This window comes from Indicator indicator, chromosome 18 (genome assembly GCF_027791375.1).
Source record: "Indicator indicator isolate 239-I01 chromosome 18, UM_Iind_1.1, whole genome shotgun sequence".
Classification (NCBI taxonomy): domain Eukaryota; kingdom Metazoa; phylum Chordata; class Aves; order Piciformes; family Indicatoridae; genus Indicator; species Indicator indicator.
Window position 1 is genome coordinate 2967768 of NC_072027.1, and position 23024 is coordinate 2990791.

Here is a 23024-nt window from a genome sequence, read left to right on the forward strand (position 1 = left end):
TGTCCTGCTCATCCAGGGATATAAACAGCAATGGGAGAAGCTGCACTTGAGCCTCTCCTACTCACCTCCCTCCCACCACCACCACCACACCAACAGACAGAGAGCAAGGTGAAGGACAAGGTTAGGTTATGATATGGAATACTCCATGGCCTTTTTTTGTCCCATATTCTTTGCTAATCAACCTGTCCATGAAGCCAAATGAAGCCAGTGAAACTAAACTTGGTTCGTGAGCTTTGGAACAAACCCAAAAATCAGCTACTTGCTACTACACCTCCCAGGCCTTTATGCTGGACATAAAAACTGACAGAGATCTATTTTTTCTGGGTGATTGTCTGTTGAGATAAATGCAAGGTTCTATGATATTTGCACAGGCTCCACATTTTTGTTCTATTTAATAAGATGTGTATGATCCTTGTTGGCTTCAGTTAGACTGCAGTGAACTAACAACTTTATTTTCATAAGTAAATTCATTACCCTTTTCTACTGCAGAGTTTAAATTAATTCAAAACATCTTGTAAACTGTCTGGTCTTTCTTTGCTTGTCTATTACTTATCCAAACCGAGCTTCATATTCCTTTCAGAGTAGTAAATCATCCTTTGATTAATCACATCTTTATACTTGGTGCTTATGTCAGCCTTAACGTGCCATAACTTTGCAAACAGATGTAACACTGACAGACACCTCCAGCAATTATTTGAGGATTAAATATTTGGGCTTAATGATGAATGGTGGATCTGCTATTTTTCACAATGAAAACTAAAACTATTAGGAAACTCTGATTTCGAGCTTTGTAATAAATCTGAAATCCCTCCAAATTCATCCCTAAGACTTCTTCATCCCTAAGCTTTTCATTAGTATTTAGCTGAGATGGTGTAAAATTTGTGCTTTTGGGGCTTGGGGGGTTCATGGAGGGTGTTCTCAATAGGTAGAAGATTGTGACTTTAGGTGGGTTCATGGAGGGTGTTCTCAATAGGTAGAAGATTGTGACTTTAGGTGGGTTCATGGAGGGTGTTCTCAATAGGTAGAAGATTGTGACTTTAGGTGGGTTCATGGAGGGTGTTCTCAATAGGTAGAAGATTGTGACTTTAGGTGGGTTCATGGAGGGTGTTCTCAATAGGTAGAAGATTGTGACTTTAGGTGGGTTCATGGAGGGTGTTCTCAATAGGTAGAAGATTGTGACTTTAGGTGGGTTCATGGAGGGTGTTCTCAATAGGTAAAAGATTGTGACTTTAGGTGGGTTCATGGAGGGTGTTCTCAATAGGTAGAAGATTGTGACTTTAGGTGGGTTCATGGAGGGTGTTCTCAATAGGTAAAAGATTGTGACTTTAGGTGGGTTCATGGAGGGTGTTCTCAATAGGTAAAAGATTGTGACTTTAGGTGGGTTCATGGAGGGTGTTCTCAATAGGTAGAAGATTGTGACTTTAGGTGGGTTCATGGAGGGTGTTCTCAATAGGTAGAAGATTGTGACTTTAGGTGGGTTCATGGAGGGTGTTCTCAATAGGTAGAAGATTGTGACTTTAGGTGGGTTCATGGAGGGTGTTCTCAATAGGTAGAAGATTGTGACTTTAGATGGGTTCATGGAGGGTGTTCTCAATAGGTAGAAGATTGTGACTTTAGATGGGTTCATGGAGGGTGTTCTCAATAGGTAAAAGATTGTGACTTTAGATGGGTTCATGGAGGGTGTTCCCAATAGGTAAAAGATTGTGATTTTAGGTGGGTTCATGGAGGGTGTTCCCAATAGGTAAAAGATTGTGACTTTAGATGGGTTCATGGAGGGGTGTTCTCAATAGGTAAAAGATTGTGACCCTAGGTGGGTTCATGCTGCTGTACAGAGAGGTGTGTTGAAAAGTTTCAAAGCCGTATTTTTATCCAGGTATTACTTTAAGTATATGAAGATTTGAAGATATTTTGAGCCTTGCAAGCTTCAAAGCCTGCCAGCTTCCAATCTAGCTGGTGTCACGTGAGAGAGAGCTGGCACGTGAAAGACTCTTGGCCCAGCTGAGCTGTCTTCATCACCAGGTAGTGATTTATTTCTCAAAGACTGTTTTTTAAATACATTCTGGTTTGCAGAATGCTTTCCAAACAACATCTCTCCTATTCCTTCCACAGCTCCTCTACTTGGAGAAAGAGAAAAGCCTAGCAATTCTAACACTCTGAAGATCAAGAAGTATATTCCTCTGCTTATGAGCTGGATGAACATAATTTACCTAAACCCCACGATTTAAAACAAATAAAACCAATATTAAAACAGTAACCACAGCCTGTGCTGCCACCTATCCTTAGTTAATCTCTGCCTTTTCTGCAGGCTCCTTTTGCACTTCCCAACTACATGCAGGCTGTGTCTGTGAATGGCTCTGCCCTTCAGCTGACGTAGTGGCCATGGACTCTGGCCCTTGTACCAGGCTTGGGAGCCAGATGCTTGATCATGGTAAAACATGAATGATGCATCATCTGCTTAGGGCAAGTATTGGATGTTAGTTCTATTTTTTGCATATGGGGAGAAATATCAGAAAGATTAGCAAGTAAAATCTGTGCTACCCCCCCTTGCCTTCTAAATGCTAGCATTTTACTGTATTTGTATTACAATGTAAATGGTTTATTATTGTGTTTAGCGCTTCAAATGCTCCCAAGAAAATAAACCTTTTCTTTCCTGCTGGGCTTGCTGTATTATTTTGTCATTCTCCATCCTATACTGTACAATATTCATGGCATTGTGCCATAAAGCACACGTTCAGAAGCACAGCTTGAAAGAGAAACTCTTCCTATGGACCAAACTGTGCAAGAGTAGCACTGAATCTGCAGTCCTTGTCCTTCTGAGTGTGCAGTGTGAAGGTGCCTTGGGATAGGTTTGCCTAAGGGGGCTAATACATGCCCAGAGCTCCACTGGACATGCTGGAAGCTGTCCCACACGGCAGAGAGGGAGAAAGCAGGACAAAAGCAGGGACAACAGCAAGCTGAGAGATCTACAGTCTGGGCTCTTGCAGAAACATGCTGTACTGGATACCAAATTCAATCACTCCTGCCATTTCATGGACTGCTTCCTGTATGTACTGTAAGTGATGGGGTAAAAGAAAAGAGGTCAGGAAAAGCTGCTGGCCAGTCTGCTCATCAGCCATGCAGGTTCTTCCCCACACACATCAACTTCATTACTGTTACAGTGGCAGTAAATCAGAAAACGCATTAATAAAGGCTTAAAGATTCAGGGTCTACATCAAGATGTGGCACAGTGCCATCCTAAAACCTCAGAAAGCTGATTTTGCTTTTGTCTTTTAAAGACCAGTGTCAATGTTGACCATATATCAGATATTTCCTTCTAGTTTTCTTGCTTTCAAAAGCTTGTAGAAAGAGTTCACCTTCCTCAAAGGGCAGTAACAGCTGCTACCTGTAGTCAATACATCTAGTGAAGAGAAACGACTTAAATGCATTTAATTAGCTTTATCTAGTTACAGGTAGAAGGAGCTCTCCTTATCCATGAAGTTACCAATGATGTTCAATGATTCTTTCTCATTACAGGATTAGTAGTTTCCATGCTTATATTTCAGTAGAAAATAGATTACAATATGTCCCCTGAGGGCTAGAGGTTAAATGCTGGGAAAAAGTGATCTGGCCATGTAATGAAATTCAAGCACAGAGATGGCAACTACAAGAAAAGTTAAAGGGAATGACAATAGGAAGGAAGTTAAAGTCACTTTATTTATAGCTCACCACATCAAAAGTAATAATATTGTTCTCTGCAGGTGTGAAAGTCAGAAAGTTAACATGGACCCTGGGTATATTCAACCTCTGTGCTCTCCATGGAGAGCTGCAGAAGTGAAGAATTAATTGTATTTTTTTATTTTGAAGATAAAGGTCACAAGTGCAGCAATAAAGAGGCAAAATATTAAATTTGACATAAATCAATTTAAAGAGAATAAGAAAGAAGATCAACCTGAAAGGAAGGCTGGTAAACTGTTAACACACTTTAGACAGCCAGACCAAAGAGGAACAGCAGGTTGTACAAGTGGGATTTCAGTTTGAGCATGGCAAAGGTTTGGAAAACAAACAGATCAGTAGGTACAGTCCTACAAGTGACAAGAAATTAAAAAAAAAAAAAAAAACAGCCAAAGTATATAAATAGTGATCAGGGAAGTTTCTCTCTGTGGGATCAAAGAGCCTAAATTAATGCTGAGATTACCACGTTCAGTGACTGAACCTCACCCACTTGAGGGGCAGCCAGCCCATGTAGCAGACACCAGCTGACAAATGGTGTCAGGACACACAAGGAGAGACCCCATCTCTTGCTTGACTTTTATCATTCATCATTTTGAGTTTCCCTCCCCCTGCTTTTCTCACCCTCCCTTCCACTATCAGAATGATGCTCCTCCTCCCTGTGGCAGCAAACTCCACTCCTTTCTCTGATCCCATAACACTCCCCTCCAATGGAGGTGAAATTGTATTGCTAAGTACAAAAAAATCTCAAGCAGTGCTACAAAGCACAAAGCCATCAGCCACATCTTCCACAGAGCAGAACAGTAGGCTTGTCCAAAGCTGCAGTTCCAACTTCTGATGCTCAAAGGCACAAGACAAGCTCCCTTACACAGGCCCATTTCCAAATCAAGAGAATAAGGATGTGATTTTACAAAACAGCTTGAGTCTATCTGTTACCAAAGGAGCAATCTGACTTTTCTCCTCGAGCCCGGCTGCGGGCATTCCCACTTTCATCCCTTTGCCTATAAAAATGTCTTTTCTCACCCCACAGAAAACCAGTTCAAGCAGCTAAACTGGCAGGCAGCAATTCACTGGTTTGGCCAATCACTCTCTAGGTTAATGTACACTGGAGTAAGACAAGCAGGGTTCCAGAGCAGGGGAGGAATGGGAGCCTAGGAGAGGGAGCAGCCAGGGGAACAGGATTACCTCTCTCAGCAGCAGTGCGGTGTTAAGGGAGACTCAGCTGCACTGGAAAATGACACCTTCAAAATAACATATTTGAGATGACTGTCACCAGCCTGGTGATTTTTGAGGCTTCAAGAAACACAACTTGAGTCTGCCTTTTTCTTAAGAGAAATTCTTACTTAAAACACTCACTTGAAACAGAAAAGAGTTACTTAGAAGAAAAAGAAGGGGGGGGGGGGGGGGAATTAATGCTGAGATTCACACTTCTGACCCCAAGAACTCTAGATCTGAGGAAAGCAGCAGACATTTTGAGGCCTGGGAATAACTCAGAAGATCTATAGCAGACGCTGTGATTTAGATAAGAGGAAGCAGCGTGCTCCTCAGCACTTGAAGAGGACACTCTTCTTTTCAATGTTACAGTTTAATAGAACAGTGCTGAAAATAGCCTGAGAAATGTGGGCCTTTCATTTTGCAGACTATTAAAACTGGGAACCTGCTGTGTCAAGACACTGCAAACAAAGATGAATTTAAAACACACACAGATAAAGGGGCTAAAGAAGCCAGATGTGATGTGGCAAAGAACTTGCTGAAACTTTGGAAGAAGGAAAGCAATAAAAGGAGAAGGTGATCTGAAAAAGAGGGTGTGCACATCAGAGCTATTCACAGGAAGCAACTGCAAGGTTGTGCAACTCCCTACAAGAGGCTGAAGACCTGCTCCACGATTCTATTTTAATCAGACCCAGTATGAGAAATGTCCTAGTGTGCAATTAAGTGATGCCATGACCTGCTTACAAAGCAACAGTCACCATTAATAACAAGTACTCAGAAGTAGGTCGAATGAAATACTTGTGTGATCTGTAGAGGAAAAAGTCCTGCTCCAACAGCTGGAATTCTGGTTGATCCCCCCAAAAATATTTTCTACCCTTTTGTAGCAAAAGGTAAACATGTAATTAACTGAAAATGGGGGAATACCTTGCCATTTGCAAGAGTCTGCACTGTTACATTCTCAGAGAATACTGGAACCCCTTGCTGCACCATGAGGGAACACACCACAGAATCATAGAATCATAGAGTCAACCAGGTTGGAAGAGACCTCCAAGATCATCCAGTCCAACCTATCATCCAGCCCTATCCAATCAACCAGATCATGGCACTAAGTGCCTCATCCAGTCTTTTCTTGAACATCTCCAGGGACAGTGACTCCACCACCTCCCTGGGCAGCCCATTCCAATGTCCAATCTCTCTCTCTGTGAAGAGCTTCCTCCTAATCTCCAGCCTAGACCTCCCTGGGCACAACCTGAGATGTGTCCCCTCCTTCTGGTGCTGGTTGCCTGGGAGAAGAGACCAACCCCCACCTGGCTGCAACCTCCCTTCAGGTAGTTGTAGACAGCAATGAGGTCTCCCCTGAGCCTCCTCTTCTCCAGGCTGAACACCCCCAGCTCCCTCAGCCTCTCCTCACAGGGCTGTGCTCCAGGCCCCCCAGCAGCTTTGTCACCCTTCTCTGGACACCTTCCAGTACCTCAACCAGAGCTATTCACAGGAAGCTGGTAGCTAAGAAAACTAATAGCAGGTTGTGAGGGACATAAATTTGGAACCTGAAGAGAGACAGTCTTCTCTAAATAGGTGTTCTGCTCACCCCAGAAAGTAATTCTGACCTTATGAAAATTAGTTACTATCTTTGGATCTTTCAAGATGGAAAAGTAGGAGCCACCACTAGGCACATTTTCTTGGATGTACATGGTTTAATATTCTGGTTGGACAATTAATTCTTGTGTGGTTAAAGAGAAAATACAGCTGAGATACTACTATGATGAGGACAATGCAACACGAGGCCAAATAGGACACAAGGAAACACCTATCTTTTACCCAAAGGTTTACAACGTACTGCAAAGATACCAGTTCTGATTGCCTGGGGAAATTCTGTCCAGATGGTGTCCACCTGTATCATGCAGAAAATGACTGTGCTCTCAGATAAAATGTAGGTGAGATGATCCATGCACAGAAGATCCAACAAGAAAAAAAATAATACTTACTGATAACAGAGTCTGTTTTAAGGACAGCAAAATGAGAATAATTTACTCCAGTCAGAGGCTGAATCACAGTATTTACACTCTCTGCATTTCAGACTGAAAGTTTTAAAAGGGAAAGTCTCTGCAATTTACACAGCAGAAGGGGCTGTCCAACTATGCAAGTGCTGGCCAGGCACATGAACAGCAGAAGCCCCGAGAATAGCTTATGAAGGAAAGTCTCTGCCCTTTATACCGATATGCTGAAGTGTTAAGCATCCAAACAGCTCCACTGCTTTCTGTCAGGCAGTGTGGATCTTTTATATCACATGTGTGAATGGGGATGGGGATGTGGATGGGGATGGATGTGGATGGGGATGTGCAGCCTGATTGTGCTAAAATTTACAAACATCCTTGGCTTAAAGATGGAGAGATCCCAGCTGAACCCAAAAGACCATGTGGGTTAATGGAGATCTCATTCTGACTATCTGCAAAGCAAGAGATCCTGTTTTCTAAGAGAATGGCTTTTAAATTTTGTTCTATCCAGTGTCAGAGGAACTATTTCAATTTCTTCTGCCACTGTATTATACTTCTATTTGTCCTAAAAGCAAAAAACCCACAGTGGATTTTCCCATTACACACAAAAAAAACCCAAAAAAACCCCAGATGGCAACTTTGGTTTGATTCTGTGTTCATTTAAAGAGAAAATGTTCCCAAATGAGAGATTATACATGCCAAATTTTAATCCACAAAAAATAATGCAATCCAATCATAATGTAAATGCTAAGAACTTAGCATTCTAAATAAATAAATAAATAAATGAAATTACTGGAATTATTTGCAGCTGACATATGGTTAAACTGCCAAGCATTCAACCTGACCAGACTTTGAAGACAGTATTGTGCTACCTTGAGTTCTGCTTTTTTGCTACATCACAACCTAGTGTAAGCCAAAAACTAAATTGTAAATCCATATGCAAGCAGTAGATGGATGTCTAAAAGGAAAAATAGCACCATTATATAAGCATGTTTGTCTTCTCCTGATGTAGTCATTGTGAGCAGATCCTTCACCCTCTTACGCAGGTAAATAACATGAGCCACCTAAGGTGAGTTAGATTCAGCTTCAGCTCTGTGGCCAGTTCCAAGAAAGCATCACTGGCAGGAAGGTATTTAAGAATATAACTTTAAACCTCACTGAGTTCAAAGAGCTCAAGCTCACACTCAAAGTGAAGCAAGAATACATAAAACAAGGGAGAGATTTCACAAGAGGTTTCAGTGTCTTCAGGAATTCAAGGAACATGGCAGGAGGGAGGGGAGTAAAAATACCCCAGGAAGGAGAAGAGTGAGTGTTTCACATGGGAAGTTGGAAATGCTCTTAGGAAACACCATTGACTGAAACTAGAACCTGAGTTCCTACATTAACAAGTTACAAATTAGATTATATGAAAACAACCCTGTAAAGACTGCCAAAAATAACAATATTCCATTATCTGATTTTAAAACATTAAATACTGATACAAATAACATATATAACAAAAGTCTTAGGTCAGCTGACAACCATGCACTTACACTGACAGCAGCCAAAGCACCAGACAGTTCCTGAGAATTCAAGACTGACTAGAAAGGTGAATGGATCACCACAAACCCAGGCAGGTCAGTCCAGTCCTGCAGTCACTGTTAGTGGTGGGCATGAATCTGAGAAGCACTGCTGGCAGCCCAAGCATTTCTAGAAGAAATAGCATCTGGGCAAGCAGCCAGGCACCAGGCTTCTCTCAAACGGTTTGCAAGGGTTGTCACAGCATACAGTAAAGACTGAAATGTTGTAGAGCAAACCCTGCCTATTTCAGCACACAAGAAGAAACTCTCATGTCCATTATACCAGTAATGTGACTATGCCTTAGTACCCCCAGGCATGTGATGGTTACAGCTGCACATGAAAACATAAAACCATAGACATCCTGCACAGCTTCATTATGGCTACTTCTAATAAGTCTCCATTTAATGACAATAGAATGAAATTTGTGGACAGTTGATATTTTAGCTTCTAAAAAAGAAAGAGGATTATACTAATGAAGCAGAGCTAAGGCATCATGTTGTGTTACTGAAACTGGTGTTCCTCTATTTGCCTAAGTGGGTGCTAGATCATACTGATTATTCAACCTGAAGCTGTGACCCTCAAGGTTTCAGGATCCTGTCAGTAAATCTGACTCTACACTCCAGTCTGATTTAATAAGGTTCTCATTATCCATACCAAATGTGGTGCTGATAGTGCATTTCTCTTGCATATGCTTGCCTTTAAGCACCCAATTTAGCCCACAGATTACCCATGTTAGGAGGGGACTGGGAGTTTATGTCTCTTAAGTTCCCCAATCAAGCACTCATCCTGCAAACCTGAAGACAGCACAGCTGCTTCAAGCACTGCAGAAATAAATTCAGAAGCATAAAGACTTCTTCTACAATGAAAGGTTCACCTTCTGGGGTGAAGAAAGGGAGTTCCCATAGTTCAGGCAATAATCTGGAAGGACTCCCACAATTCTAACTATTTATTGGTTTATGGCATTTTTAGAGCCTCCAACCACTTCTCCTTCACAACTAACCCTTGAAGAGGACAGCTAGCTCCCTCAGCCAGCAACTGCATCCACGAGTAAGGATCTGGCCAAGGCCCAAGAACGTACTCAGAGTGCAGTATCTTCCACAACAGTCTGCAGGCCACAGACAGCTGCCCATGCTAGTTCTGCCCACTCAGTGGAAAATTCATTTGAATGCTATCATGGCAACCAAGATGATACCAAGTTGTCCTGAGTGTTTTATCTGAACTAAGAAAGATTTCACATGGTAAAAATCAGACCTACAGTTGAGAGAACTGTTTTAAAAAACTACAGGTTAGCTTCAACTTTCCAATGATTGATAAAGATCCATTTCTGGTCCAAAAATGCACCCAAGCTGCATACTTCAGAAGTTCTCTTTACCTGATTTGATTTTAAGTCAATGAAACTAATTTTACAGAAGACTGAGGGCACCCAAACTAATGGTAGTCAGGACAGCAGATAATTCTGTGTCTGCAGGCACTGAACCTTTTCATTTTTCAGAATTATTGCAGATTAAAAACCTTCATCATTTTTACCACAGTTCAAAAATCTGTTTACAGATCTACTATTTTCATGTAAATGCCTTCCAACAACTTCTCATTTTGGCAATACCAACACCACCAGACAGACTCTTCTTAGACAATAACTGCAAAATAAGAGACAGTTGGCAATAAAGCACAAACCAAAGGGGATGTTCAGAGGAAATAACATCAGAAGTTGGCAAGGTGGCAGACGCATTCACTGACTTGATCCAGATTCAGTCAACAAAAGTTTGCAATGTCAAGATCAAAACTATGAAATTTCAATTGAAATATTATTTCAGCCCTAATGTCTGGATGCACAAGCTGGAAGCTCACCAGAAGCGTAGGCAGATGTCAACCCACTTTCAAAAGCAAGCACTGCAAGAAAACACTAGGAATTAAATGATGCAGGTTTGTAGCAAAGAACAATATTTATCAGGTGACAAGTCAGTTGTGATAGGATCATAAAATCACAGAATCATAGAATCATTTAGGTTGGAAAAGACCTTTAAGATCATCCAATTCAACCACTCCACTATCCCTACCTTCAGTGTAACTTAGAAAAGAAGGTGGTCATACTTGGAGTACAATAGAAACATTGTCCATGGTATGTAGGCAACTGGAAGAAAATCCATGATACTACGGAATTTCTCCAAGTAAACTAGGTGTGAAGAAAAAAATTGACATAGATAACCAGCCTTACACGTCTTGACTCACATCTGACGTGCCAATAAACCTGAGAAAAACGAAGAGCCCAGTGGGCTCTAAGTTTGTGCTAACAACAGGTGGCTTTAGAGACTCTTCAACACTCCTTGCAAACACCAAATCAAGAGACAGTGAAGTGCAGCTTCATTTCAGTGGGTTAGTTGCTCATTATTGCTGTCTGTGCACCGGTGGCTTTTGAGGAACCACTAGCATCATTTCTTGGAGTTCATGTAATTCTATTGATATGTTTTAAACTCCCCCTCCACAAGAAAGAAAGAAACTGAGATGGAGGGAATGGGCAGAGAGGGAACATAGTGCCCAAGGGATTGGAGTTCAATTTGTTGTTCTACAACAGATTTACTGCACAATCTCAGGGAAATCATTATGGCCAGATGCTTAAAGGTACTGAGGTAATGCTTCCTGCAGGAAGGTTCAGTGACCTGAGCAAAACCAAACTCTGCCCTGCAACATTTACAAAGTAGATAGGCACTGGAGGAAACAACAAGCCATTTCCAAATGTATTCACAGAATCACAGAAGTTGTGCCATGTGAGAACCAGAGTGACATCCAGATTAGAACATGGCAGCACCTGTGCTAGGCCACCTCCTCTGCTCTTGGTGGAAACAAAAATGCTGGAAGAGGCAGGCACACAAATGAGAATCTTTTTGGTAGCTTTCTGGATCCCAGCCATGTATAAGTGCCATTAAACTTCTGCCTGGCTTCATTCCCTTGCATTTGAGAAAATACTTAGAAATGCAAGCAGAGCAGTATTTTATAAACACTTTGTCATTGACACATGCAACGGGAGGTCTTGGATCTTTAGAGTCTTATCCACAATTTGGCTTTAACTTCTGTTACTTTTTATCCTGACTCTTTTCTCCAAACACAAGGAGTCCATACTCTGGCTAACACTGGGTGGAACAAGGAACAAGCTCCCCCACTGTCCTCACAGTCAATACCTGTGCTGATGAGAAGAGCACAAGGAAAGCAGCAGCCATCCACAGCATCTTCCTCCACCTTTCAGCACAGATGAACAAGGAGAAGAGCTTCGGCTCCACCCCAGTCCTGCAATGGTCGGAGCAAGTAAGTTTTACCTTATACAAAATGATCTGTGCTAGGTATGGGGAGAGCAAAGAACTTCTGCTTCCCCTCCAGAGGCAGGCCTGCAGGCTCCTGCTTTGCTTACTGAGTTGATCTTCTTGTTCAGCCCTGGTGTTTCTCTCACCCTCAGCCAGCTGTCCACATCAAACAACTGCAACATTAAAACCTGCTTCTCAAAACAGGAATGTGCATGGCTAGGAGAAACCACAGGAAAGAGAAGAGTAAGGGGAAAAGTATTCGATTCCCTTCCATTCTCAGAGAGCCAACATACCATCTCCATACATGTTATCTTCTTGGCACTGCAACTGAACAGCTTCCTATGATTAAATAAACAGAAATACAACTGACTCATGCTGGCTTTTTACACAGGGAACAGAATGCATCAAAGTTAAGTAATCTCAAAATTATGAACTCTGAAGGGTATGGCAAGAAAGTATTGTCTGGATAAACTGTTCATTGCAAAAAATATAGCCTATTTCTCACTGAAAAAAAAATGCTGTGCAATTGAGAATATAACAGTTTAGGAGGTCAGGGACAAGAAGTTAAAATTTGAGCGCTGAACCTGTGCCCCAGAAGGAAAAGCTGCAGCAAGTTCTAACACACAGCCTTGCAAAACGTATCACAGGGAGCTTGTTTGCTTGTAAAACTCAAACCCTTTTGGGACTTGCCATCAATCACTTGATCAGGCAATGAAACTCACTGAGTGAATAATCCATGCAAACAGACTCAGAATAAATTAAAATTTTCCAGGGCCAAACCACATTTTACCTACCAGATTTGTTTCCAGGGCTGTCCAGGATTACCTCTTCCAAAATTTCCCTTTGCAGACTTAAAATGAAGAGTGGAAGAGGATGCTGAGAACATGCCATTTCATCCTCTGTTTCAAAGCATCAGACACCTTAAGCAACTTCACCACAAATCAACACAAATCCTGGCTTCAGCTGCTCTGTTTCTGAGCAGCTACCACAGAGCATGTGCTCAAACTTCTAGTGCCACTGTCTGTAGAGAAGTGCCTGGTGCAGCACAGCTATTCCCACACATGGGAACATTAGTTAATTTGCATTCACGGTTACCATATGAGGTGTGAGTTTCTGACAGTCCACACATTTATATTTAAAGATTGTAGGAAATTAATGCCATTATCTTTGATATAATAACAAAAGTAACTTACCAGTCCATCACAATTGCTGATAGCAACTGAAGCGTTTGGCAGATCAGTGATATCCCCAACATAGAGGCAATTCCCATAGAGAGGTTCGACATGAGTCTCATCAGAGTCCTCCTGCCATTCAACTGTTGCTCCAGGGGCCACGAGCCTGGAGTTTGGCCGCAACCTGAAGTGAAACTCTCTTCCAAAAACAGTGACATTGTAAAATATTTGCTCGTTTTCTGCTTCATGCTCCAAGTCTTCCACAGCTCTCCTGAAGCGTGCTTTTGGTGGTCCAGACACCAAGTGGGATAGGAACCTGCCCTCTGAATCGGTGCTGGTGGGGATGACAAGACTGTACTCCTCTATATTCCTCAGAACTGGGTCTTTACAGGGAGAAAGCAAGAGAGGAGAGAGACACTAGAACTAAACATATCCTGATGCCGCGGGATTTTTATTCCATTATTCATTAGCACAGCAGACACTTACATAAGGCAGATGGACACTGCACTCTGCACCTGCACTTCATTCAGCGGCATGAAGTATGCAGAGTTCATTCAAACTTGCCTTTTGCTCCCCAAAACACCAGACGGCTGCGTGAACCGCGCCGCCCAGCAGGGACCCCGCACTCCTACCCATGCAGTGGGTTCCCGCTACCCTTTGCCCACCCAGCCGGAACCCCGCGCCCCTGCCCTCTCATCAGTGCCCGAGTCGTCGCGGGGACTTTGGGGCTGCCCGGGCGGTCAGCGATGAAGAACGGGAGCTGATCCACTGCGGGACTGCCCGGAAAGGCTGGGGCTTGGTTTGCAGGTGACAAGCGTACAAGAGAAAGGCACGTCCCTCAAACTGCCACTAGTGCGGAGGGAATGACTCGGGAGGTGACGGGGACGCCCCGGGCAGCGGCCGGCAGCGGTCGCAGCGGGAGCCCCGGGAGTTGTGGACCGCAGCGATGGCCGGAGCAAGAGGAGGAGGAAGCGGCAGACGAGCTGCCATGTGCTTCATCCCGCACAGGGAACTCCAGATACCAAGCCCTGCCCGCCGGGGCTCGACCGCTCCGTGGGGCGGGCAGCGGGCGGCGACGGGGCTGTGGGCACCGGCGCAGCGCTGTCGCTGCCAGCGGGGCTCCCGCCTCTCTTCTCCGCCGGCAGCGCTGGTGTCCCCGTCCCCGCCTGCCGCTTACAGGAAACAACTGGAAACCCGGCAAAAGTAGCCGCAGAAGTTCAAGGGGAGTGGAAAGCCGCGGGGCGACCAGCCGCGACTTCAGACGGGCGGGCTGCAAAGGCACCGGCCGGCGGCAGCGGGGAAAAGCCAGCAGACCAAAGGCGGCGGGGCGGCCGCGGCGTCCCCGTGGGAGACCTACCTCTGTCCCCGGGGCGCCGCAGGGCGCCGGTGGGCAGGGAGAGCGCGCAGCAGAGCAGGAGGCAGGCGATGCCCGCGGGAGGGTCCATCGCGGCGGTCCCGGCCCGACGCGGGGGGCTGGCGCCCGGGCTGCCCGCAGCCGGCCGAGCACCGCGCCTCCCGCAGCCGGGGCGGGCCAGGCGGCAGCGCCCCGCTCCGCGCCCCTCCGCGCCGCTCAGCGCTGCCCCGCGCCCCGCCGCCCGCGCATTCGCCCAGCCGCAGCCGCAGCGGCAGTGGCGGCCGCGCTCCCGGCTCGCAGCGAAGCAGAGACACCAGGAGGCGGCGGGGGTATAATACTGGAAACACAGGGCGTGCAGGAGTGAAGTCAGGCTGATTGACAGAGGCGCTGCCACACGGCGCAGCCGGGCCGAGGAGAGCGGGGACTGCCCGCCCTGCCGCCCCGCAGGGCAGCCCCGACCGCCGCACCGCCCACGGGGGACGGCCGGCCCCGCGCCCCGCCGGGCTTCCCCCGCCGGCACCCTCCCCTCCTCCGGGACGCGCCGGGACGGGTGCTGGGAGTCGGTCAAAAGCGGTTTCGAGCAAAAAGATACACAGATACCCCAGCACGCACACGTACTTCCCTCACGCACACACCGCCGGGCCCCGGAGCTCCCGGGGCGCTGGGGCGTTCTCTTGCTGTCGAGACCCACGAGCTTTGAGGTTCCGGCATCGACATGGAGACTGGTGGTCAAAGAACGCCAGAGCCAGGCTAGGAAAACTTAAGGCACCTCGGGCACGACTTCTGTGGCAGTCTTGGGTTTCCCGTTGAAAGCAAGGAGCCAAATGGAAGAAGTGCCACCAACACTGGCAAACCACCATCGGGGATCTTCATCACAGCCAATAAATTACTCTAAGCAGCCATTTCACGGGGAAAATTGTTTGGACTATTCCCTAATAAGACTGAAATTACTTGCTGCAAAGCTATCTTACATTAAGTATCTGCAAATGGAGAGACAGACCCTGAAAGCTTTCAGGAGTACTATAAATACGATCTAGAAGAAGATTTTTTAGAATAATTAAATAGTCAAGAGTGGCCTTTATGGGGAAAAAAAAAAAAACCACCACAACAAGTTCTATTTGTTTCCATATGGCCAGGATAAATGCCATCCTGCTTATTCCTTTCAGATAACGTATATATTTGCTCAGCTGCTACATTATCAGGATCATTTGCTGGTTTCACCACTTTACTCTTTAACCTTGCAGAATCTTCACAGCCTTCCCTTGTGCTCTCCCTGTCCTTACCACTCCATGGTCTTCCCTGCCACAGGCTGTATCTGCATGTATTATACCCCTCTGGAAATCTGCATGCAGTGGCTTCTTGCAGGAAGCTGGTCCTCTGCCAAGGAATTTTCCTGGGTATCCTTGACTATTCTTGCTCCTGTCTGACTACGAGTCCAATTGCAACCTTCCACCCCTATGTTATGGACACAAGGGAGGAGTATAGAAGGAAAGTAACCCCTAGCTAGTACTGCTGAGTGCTACTGACTAGGTTTTATGGACCCCAGGAGTGATCAGTTACAGCAGTACAAGATTTTCTGCTTGGTTCATTTGTTGTTCTGGTTTGGTTTTCTCATTTTTTAGGTTAAGGATAAAATGGGAGAGATTGTTCTGAATAATGGAGTGAATCAATTTGTACATAACATTCAAACATCCCTTTACTTATCATTTCAAATGACCTCTGCTCGGGACTGCCGTCTGCAGTGGGCTATCCCCAGTTCTTCCTTTCAGTTTGTTTTTGTCTTGGCTCTTTTTTTGTTTGTTTTGTTTTGTTTGTGAGTCCATATTGAACAGCTTCTCTTACTTAAAATCTCTTATACTTTCATCAGTACACAGCTGGTAAAGTTCCAAGTTCGTTTTTATTGGACTTGTATTTTAAGCTGATGATGTGGCTTTTTTATGTTCCATCCATCCCATCCTGCTCAAATTGAAATAACTTCTGCTCGTAAACTTGAAAGGAAGAGGGGTTGGCCTGGTACTTCAGATTAAAGTTCTTATTTGTATATGATGCATGCAGAAAACTATAAGGAGACAGAGTATACTATGGAAACACAAAACAACCCAGCCAATAGTTCTACCAAATTTTATTCTTGGATTTTTATTCTTGAAAAGAATGGGGGTTGGTTAGAAAATATGTTTTAATATGGCTAACAGCTGTACTGCAGGGTAATGATGTAAAGAAAAAGAATCACTAACTGCCTTCATGTAGAAGTTTCTTTATATACTGAAACCAAGTTCTATGTGCATGTTACTACCTTATCACATGGGGCCAAGACCTAAAAGCTCCAGGGGTTGGTGGATCTGATTTACTACCACCTTTAAAATTTCAAACAAAACTGAACTGAGAACAAGTGTCAAACAATGGAGCCAGATCTGCAGTTGGGAAAAGCTGTGCTTCCACTGAACTGGCTGGAATCAATCCTGATCCCCCACTGAAGTCAGTGAGAGTTTTGCCATTGAATTCAACAGAGCCAAGATTTTCTGCAGTAGGTTCACGATGCCAACTTAGACCAACTGAGGATGTGCCACATGGCGCAGCAATGCACCCATTATCCTTCCAGAGGAGAAATGGATCTGTTTGACCCTGAGGAGGAGGTCCAAAGCATGCCAACCACTGCAGAGCCTGGATGAGAGAGTGAAATTTGAGAAGTTCTGACATTGCTGCTTTTACACCACTATAGAAGGGAAGTTCAAAACCAGTTCTTCCCCATTTCCTAAGTTATTTGCCCAAGATACTTGACATGGACAGCCCTCCACAGTAGGACCTTGCCATAATATTCTCCAGCAGGATGCTCCAAGTTTCTTTAGAATGAACTAGAAACCCTCAACATGAAATCTGTATTCTGCTGCTTTACTCATTGTCCACAAACCTCTAAATTAATTGGTGTGAATGAAATCTCATCATGTTTATTTTACCAGATTGAAGGGAGGAGGAAGAGATACTGCAACTGTGCTCTGATAGCTTGATCTGAGGGTATGTTTATGCTGCTGTCAAACACAACTACAACCACACAGATGTTTGCCTTTGCTGGAGACAGGCATATAGAGAAGAGAAAATGGTTCTCTGTGTCCTGAAAATACCCAGTCTGAAGAAAGGTGATCTAGCAACTTATGCTGAAATACCCAAAGTAGGTTTAAACAAGCTACTCTGAGCTACAAACAGCACTGTAACTGAACCAGTATGGAGCTCAGCACAGGCTGCCTGGGTATTTACTTGGATTTACAGATCTTCGTGTCTGCACCAAGTCTGTGCTATCAGTTCCTATTCTAGCTAGGGTACATCTCTACAAACTGCACTCAGACCTTTCTTGAGGAAATGTTCTCTCAATGTTTAATTTTGCCTAGGAAAAAGAGAACATCCTAAGCTTAAATCACCAGCTACTGCTATGAAAGTGTTCAAAACACACAGAACTGTACACTGCAAAGGGAAACCTTGTGCCTGAGATTTCTACGGTCTCTTGCTGTTTTCAAGGGAAAAAGCAGTCTTTTTCCTGTGTTAGTGGAGATGCTGGACTCCAGCACCATGCCTTCTCCAAAAGACACACCATCACCTGAGTAGGTAACTCATTCTGCTTAGAGCCTGCACGACACAAAGCAGTCCAAGCTCTTATGCAAGAGGTTCCCCAGTAAGGAGAGTTCTCATTTCTGGCCTCCTTAAGGGGAACACAACACCTTCCTGCAGAAGGACTGTATGTTGCCTGCATTATGTTTCTTACACAGATCATTGCCTTCGCTTTCACCCTTAACTGGCATGTGTGCTTTGTGGCTGTGCAACATTACAAAGATTAATTCATAAAGAAGAAAAATTAAACCAGTGTGCCAGTTCATTTCCTCCACAGTTGACATCTCCGTGCTCTGTATTGTTGGAGGCCTTTTGCCATTACATGGCAGTATTGTGTACCACCTAGGACAAAAACATGTATTTAATGCTGATTTTGAAGCAGTGCATGCTAAAGAGCAGTAACTAAAACTGCCTTTCTATTCCTTTACCTGGACACAGTAACAGAATAATCCATAACACAGAAAGCAGACCAATATAACAGTTAACAAATAAACAGCTCTTTTTAATAATTTCACTTCCAGTCCTTTTGTGTAAAAAAAAAAAAAGGAAGCGCCAAAGAAATGTTCTAAGAAAAATAAAGTGACAAGAAACTAAAGCAGCAATACCGAGGGTAGTGACTTTGATTCCTGGAGTAAGAAATGGGGTTGAAGTGTGTACATCTTCAACTGTTGACTAATAACACTCTGCCTACAACAGCAAAGCTACTGGCTGGCTGTAAAAAAGTGGGATGTGTCCTCTACCTGCTTATCCTGAGATTTCTGAGAACCAGCTCCTCAGCCCATACCAGATGTGCTCACACTGCCCAGGCAGGTCCTTATAAGACTTGGGTGATTCTAGAGACACAGGAGCAGCACAGGACCTGCCATGGAGCTTCAGGGGCTTAAGGAACTTTATTGACAAAAACTTAAGCAGTTAGACAGTGGTTTTGAAGCCTGTCACTGTTGGACCCAGGACTTAATTCTCACTTTAGCAATCTGAGTTTCAAGTGTACAGCCTTCCAAAATACAACAGGCATTGCTCCATGTGTCAGTGCTACCCATGTAGGGTGTGCAGCCTGGGGGGTAAAACGCTCAGGCTGCTTGCAAATGGCACAGGCCAGAGATTCATTTGACAGATGCTGGCCACATAGGGACCAGCCACGGACACCTTGTTAGGTCTATGTTCATTGACAGCAGAGGCTCAACTTCCTTCTGCACATGGCCCAAAGTTCCTACCTAACCACAGGCTTGCAGCTGAACCGTACAGACATGTGAGTTTGCACTCAGGGAAGGAAGTAACAGAGCTAGGGAAATGGACACGAGTTTCCTTCGGCTGTCTCTGTATTTGGTTCAGCCACTCTGTCCTGATTGCCCGCAGTAAATATTCCATTCTAATTCCCCTTTACATCTTCTCTGTCAGCATAACACAGAGAGTTTCATTGTTTCCACTTCTTTCCCTAACCACCTGTATTTAACTGCTGGTGTCACTGTCCTTTGATAAATAGTGCAGTCCCTCCCCTACCTTTTCACCTTGATTCTTTCTCTGCAGATTTATTGCCTTGCTATTAATATTCCAGCCATGTGATTTATCCCAGCATGTTCCCAGAATACTTGCCTTCCCTATATAAATATTTGAATGATCTTAATTTCAACTAATTAGGACTGGGACATTTGATTTCCCTCTTGAAGAAGTCTCATTTTTTTTACTAACCAGTTCCTTTCCAGTTTATGAGATATCTGTTTTGAGGGGAGAAAAGAGAGTCTTTTTCAATACTGTTCTACCCTTCTTCATATTGCCCATGTCAATCTGGTGCTAAAATAACTCTTCTAGGTCTGAAATCTCAGAAACATCAAATGCACAGGCAGTGACAATGAAGCATTCCTATCTTGCCTATCAATGTGCTTTAGTCCTCACAGACAAACCTCATTTAAAATCTTTTTATGCTACAAATATGGGCAAGTCACCAAGCTGAGATCTGTGCAAGACCTGGGAGACAGAGTAAAAGTTAGATGGCGCTAAGATCTGTCACCCTCTAGGGCATCACTTTCACTGTCAGCTTTACCTAGAAAGGAAGCTCAGAGCAACAAGACCCCGAGCAAGGGTTTATTGTTTTTTTCCCAGCACAAGTCTAGCTATACATCATTTTTCCTGAAAAACACTTAGCAAGCTTGGCCGAAATATTTTGGCTTTGCGTGCCGTGACTGTTCAGAAAGAGAAGAACAACATCTTCCAGAAGAAACGTTTCTGGAGGAAAAACATGTTTCTCGTCAACATACTAATTTATTGTTGAGAAACAGTTTTGATGGAGCAGTTTCAACCAGCCATACTTCGAAATTGTTCTGCAAGAAGGAAATTGTCTTAGAAGCATTTCAGCCATGCAGATTTCTTCACCCTCCAGAAAAATCACACCGCTCATTTTCACTGATTCACCCACTGCTGACAACGTTCATCAGTTGTCCAGTCTAGGCATTGTTTTAGTGAGAAAGGATACTCATAAAGATCATATAGTTGAAAAAAAAAAAAAAAGCAGAAGTACTCTCTACAACTTCTAGAAAATACCTCTGAAATATTTCTTTATACACCTAATCGAGTACAGACAAAAAGCAGGATTATCCCCAAAACAAGAAACATGAGAAGTTTTGGAAATGAAGCCTTATCAAGATCTTCAGATTCAATTCTCTCTTCAAATAAAACAAATTCTACTTTCCAGTTGCCTGTTTCACAGCTGCAGCTCTGATAATAGAACATCTTAGTAATTTATATCTTCACTAAAAACAAATACCCATTTAAAACAGACTGGGAGATCTTCCAGCCTCAGAATCATTATTTGTATATTTGTATTGAAGCAATGCCTAGAAGGCCCAGTGGAGACTGAGCTCTATTGAGTTAGGAAGACAGTGAAGGAAGTGACCTGCCTAAGTACAAAGTTCAACACAGCAGTTCAGTGAAACGAGTAGAAAAATACCAGTTTCCATCCCCAAATCCTGACAGGTGCTATCATCTTCCCAAAAAGTCATCCCTGCAATCCTTATCTACTGCTTGTAGACACACTTTTCACATAGTATTTATTCTTTACATTTACCAACAATTTATCTGAATAATTATTTCCCTTAACAACAGACGTCTCAGGCTATTTCCTTTCTCACCACTTACATCAGCACCTCAAGAGATGCCATGCATTTGCAATTTAGCCTTTTCTGGGGTTTGGGGTTTGGGGTAGGGGTTTTTTTGTTTGTTTGTTTGGTTGGTTGTTTTTGTTTGTGGGGTTTTTTTGTTTGGGTTTTTGTTGTTGTTGTGGTTTTTTTGAGGTTTTTTGTTCTTTTTTTTTCCTTAATCATGCTTTCTGGGAGCCATAAAACTGAAAGGAAGCAATCTGTAAAGAATTGCATCTTCAGAGGAGAGTTGAAGCTTTAAGCAGTGGCAGAAGTATTGAGTTCATATGCCAGCACTATGCTTGATCAGAGAAGTCCTTACAAATTAGGTTAAGGAAGATTTGCTAGTGTCCAGGATCCTGTATTTTAAGAGGTTTTTCATCAGCCACAGAAATTATATAATTTCAGTAGCTGCCATTTAAGTATATAAGTAACACAGAAGGAAAAGCACAGCAGATTACTGGGATCCTGTCCAACGTGGAATATCTGCAGCCTCAAGTCAAACAAGCTCAGAAGGTTCATGGAATTTGACTCAGTGAGAACTGCCAACTCAGGAAGAAGGTCGCAATCACAGTGCCTCAATGATAAAGGAAAACACTTCTCAGGCAGTCAGGAGATACAAAACTTTGGGAAATGTTCATTTGCTACCCTACAAAAGGAGATTTTTGTTGAACTTGTGAACTCTGCACTTCCTTTAGCTCCAGCCTTCAAACCTGACAAATTAAGCAACATTGCCCCTGGAAGCTCAGCCTAACTCTTCCCTCATTCAGGAGAAGGAAGGAGGGCAGGGATTCTTCAGCAATATGAGAAATCATCATTTGTCACTAAGAAAAACTGAAGACAAGGACTAGAATAGTTCCCATTCACCTTTGTAGCACAGCAATTTAATCTCATCCCTGCCTTCCTTTAACCCCAGCACAGAACTTGAGTGTGAGCTGGCACTCCTAGAGTGCACTATAAATTGTATCACACTACCATCAAAGGAAAACAGTGTGGAAAATCTCTAGCAAGCCCAGGGCTATTATTGAAACACATGCAGTAAAACAACTGAATGTTTCTGGCTGTTCTTCAGTGTATTCTTCAAAGAACATGTTAAGGTCTAGTCTGGAACATGCATAGCTCTAACTCGGGCAGGAACACTCTAGGATTGCCTTAGAAACCAATAAAACTTGGGTTATACAAAAGATTGTTGCAGTTTAAGGAAGTCCAGTTGAATGGAAATAACAAAGCAGGTTCACAAAAATGTAATTTTAAGGCAACAGATTCAGAAAGCATAAATAGAAACAATTTTCACCTGAAAAATCAAAGCTGTAGAAAGCTGGCGTGATGCAGCAAATGCAAATTGCACAGCAGACATTTCAGTGCCCCAAGGGAACAAAGGGAAAATCTGGATGTTTCTAATGACCTTCTTCATTTCACAAATGTAGTAAAATCACTTTCAAACAGCTATCTGACGTTTAGCAAATTTATAGCTGGTTTTTGCTCCACTTTCAACCAATGGCTGGCAAGTGGACTGCAGTGCTCAGTCCATGACCTGAAAGCTTGTTAGCAGCCTCCCTTGTTCTTTGGTTCTTTGTATTGATTCCAGAGTATCACAGGGAGAATCTTATGATTGTTCCTGTCCTCTGTAGACATATAAATCAAGAGTAAATTCACTGAACTCAGAGCGTGACCCTCATGTGAGATGGATGTTAATACAATCGGAATTACCTATTGGCAACATGGGTTTGAATTATTTCATCCTGCTGTGCTTAGAGTGTTCCAGCCTCTGGGTTTTGACAATTATTTAAAGTGCATCTTATAGTAAGACAGCAAAGAAACCCTAAAGACAGAAGTAGGTGAAAAACATGAAGTATGTCTACTAAATGTGGTACCCTATAGATTATTGCCTCAGCCAACCTGGGGCAATCTGGGGGGTTGGAGGCTGCTTGAGTTTCAAAATAGTTAACCAACTGCAGTGTGGTTTTTTACTGATCTGTTTTCATGCTTGCAGTAAT

General features: G+C 43.6%; 1 protein-coding gene across 1 annotated transcript in view; it reads right to left on the bottom strand.

The window, feature by feature from the left end:
- ADAMTS2 (ADAM metallopeptidase with thrombospondin type 1 motif 2) overlaps positions 1-14387 on the bottom strand; it is a 185604-nt gene extending 171217 nt beyond the window's left edge. Inside the window, exons 1-2 of the mRNA XM_054389354.1 lie at positions 14300-14387; positions 12964-13325 (exon numbers count right to left, since the gene is read on the bottom strand). Coding sequence (XP_054245329.1) covers positions 12964-13325; positions 14300-14387 — 450 coding nt within the window. The remainder of the gene's footprint in view (positions 1-12963; positions 13326-14299) is intronic.
- Positions 14388-23024: the final 8637 nt, after the last annotated feature.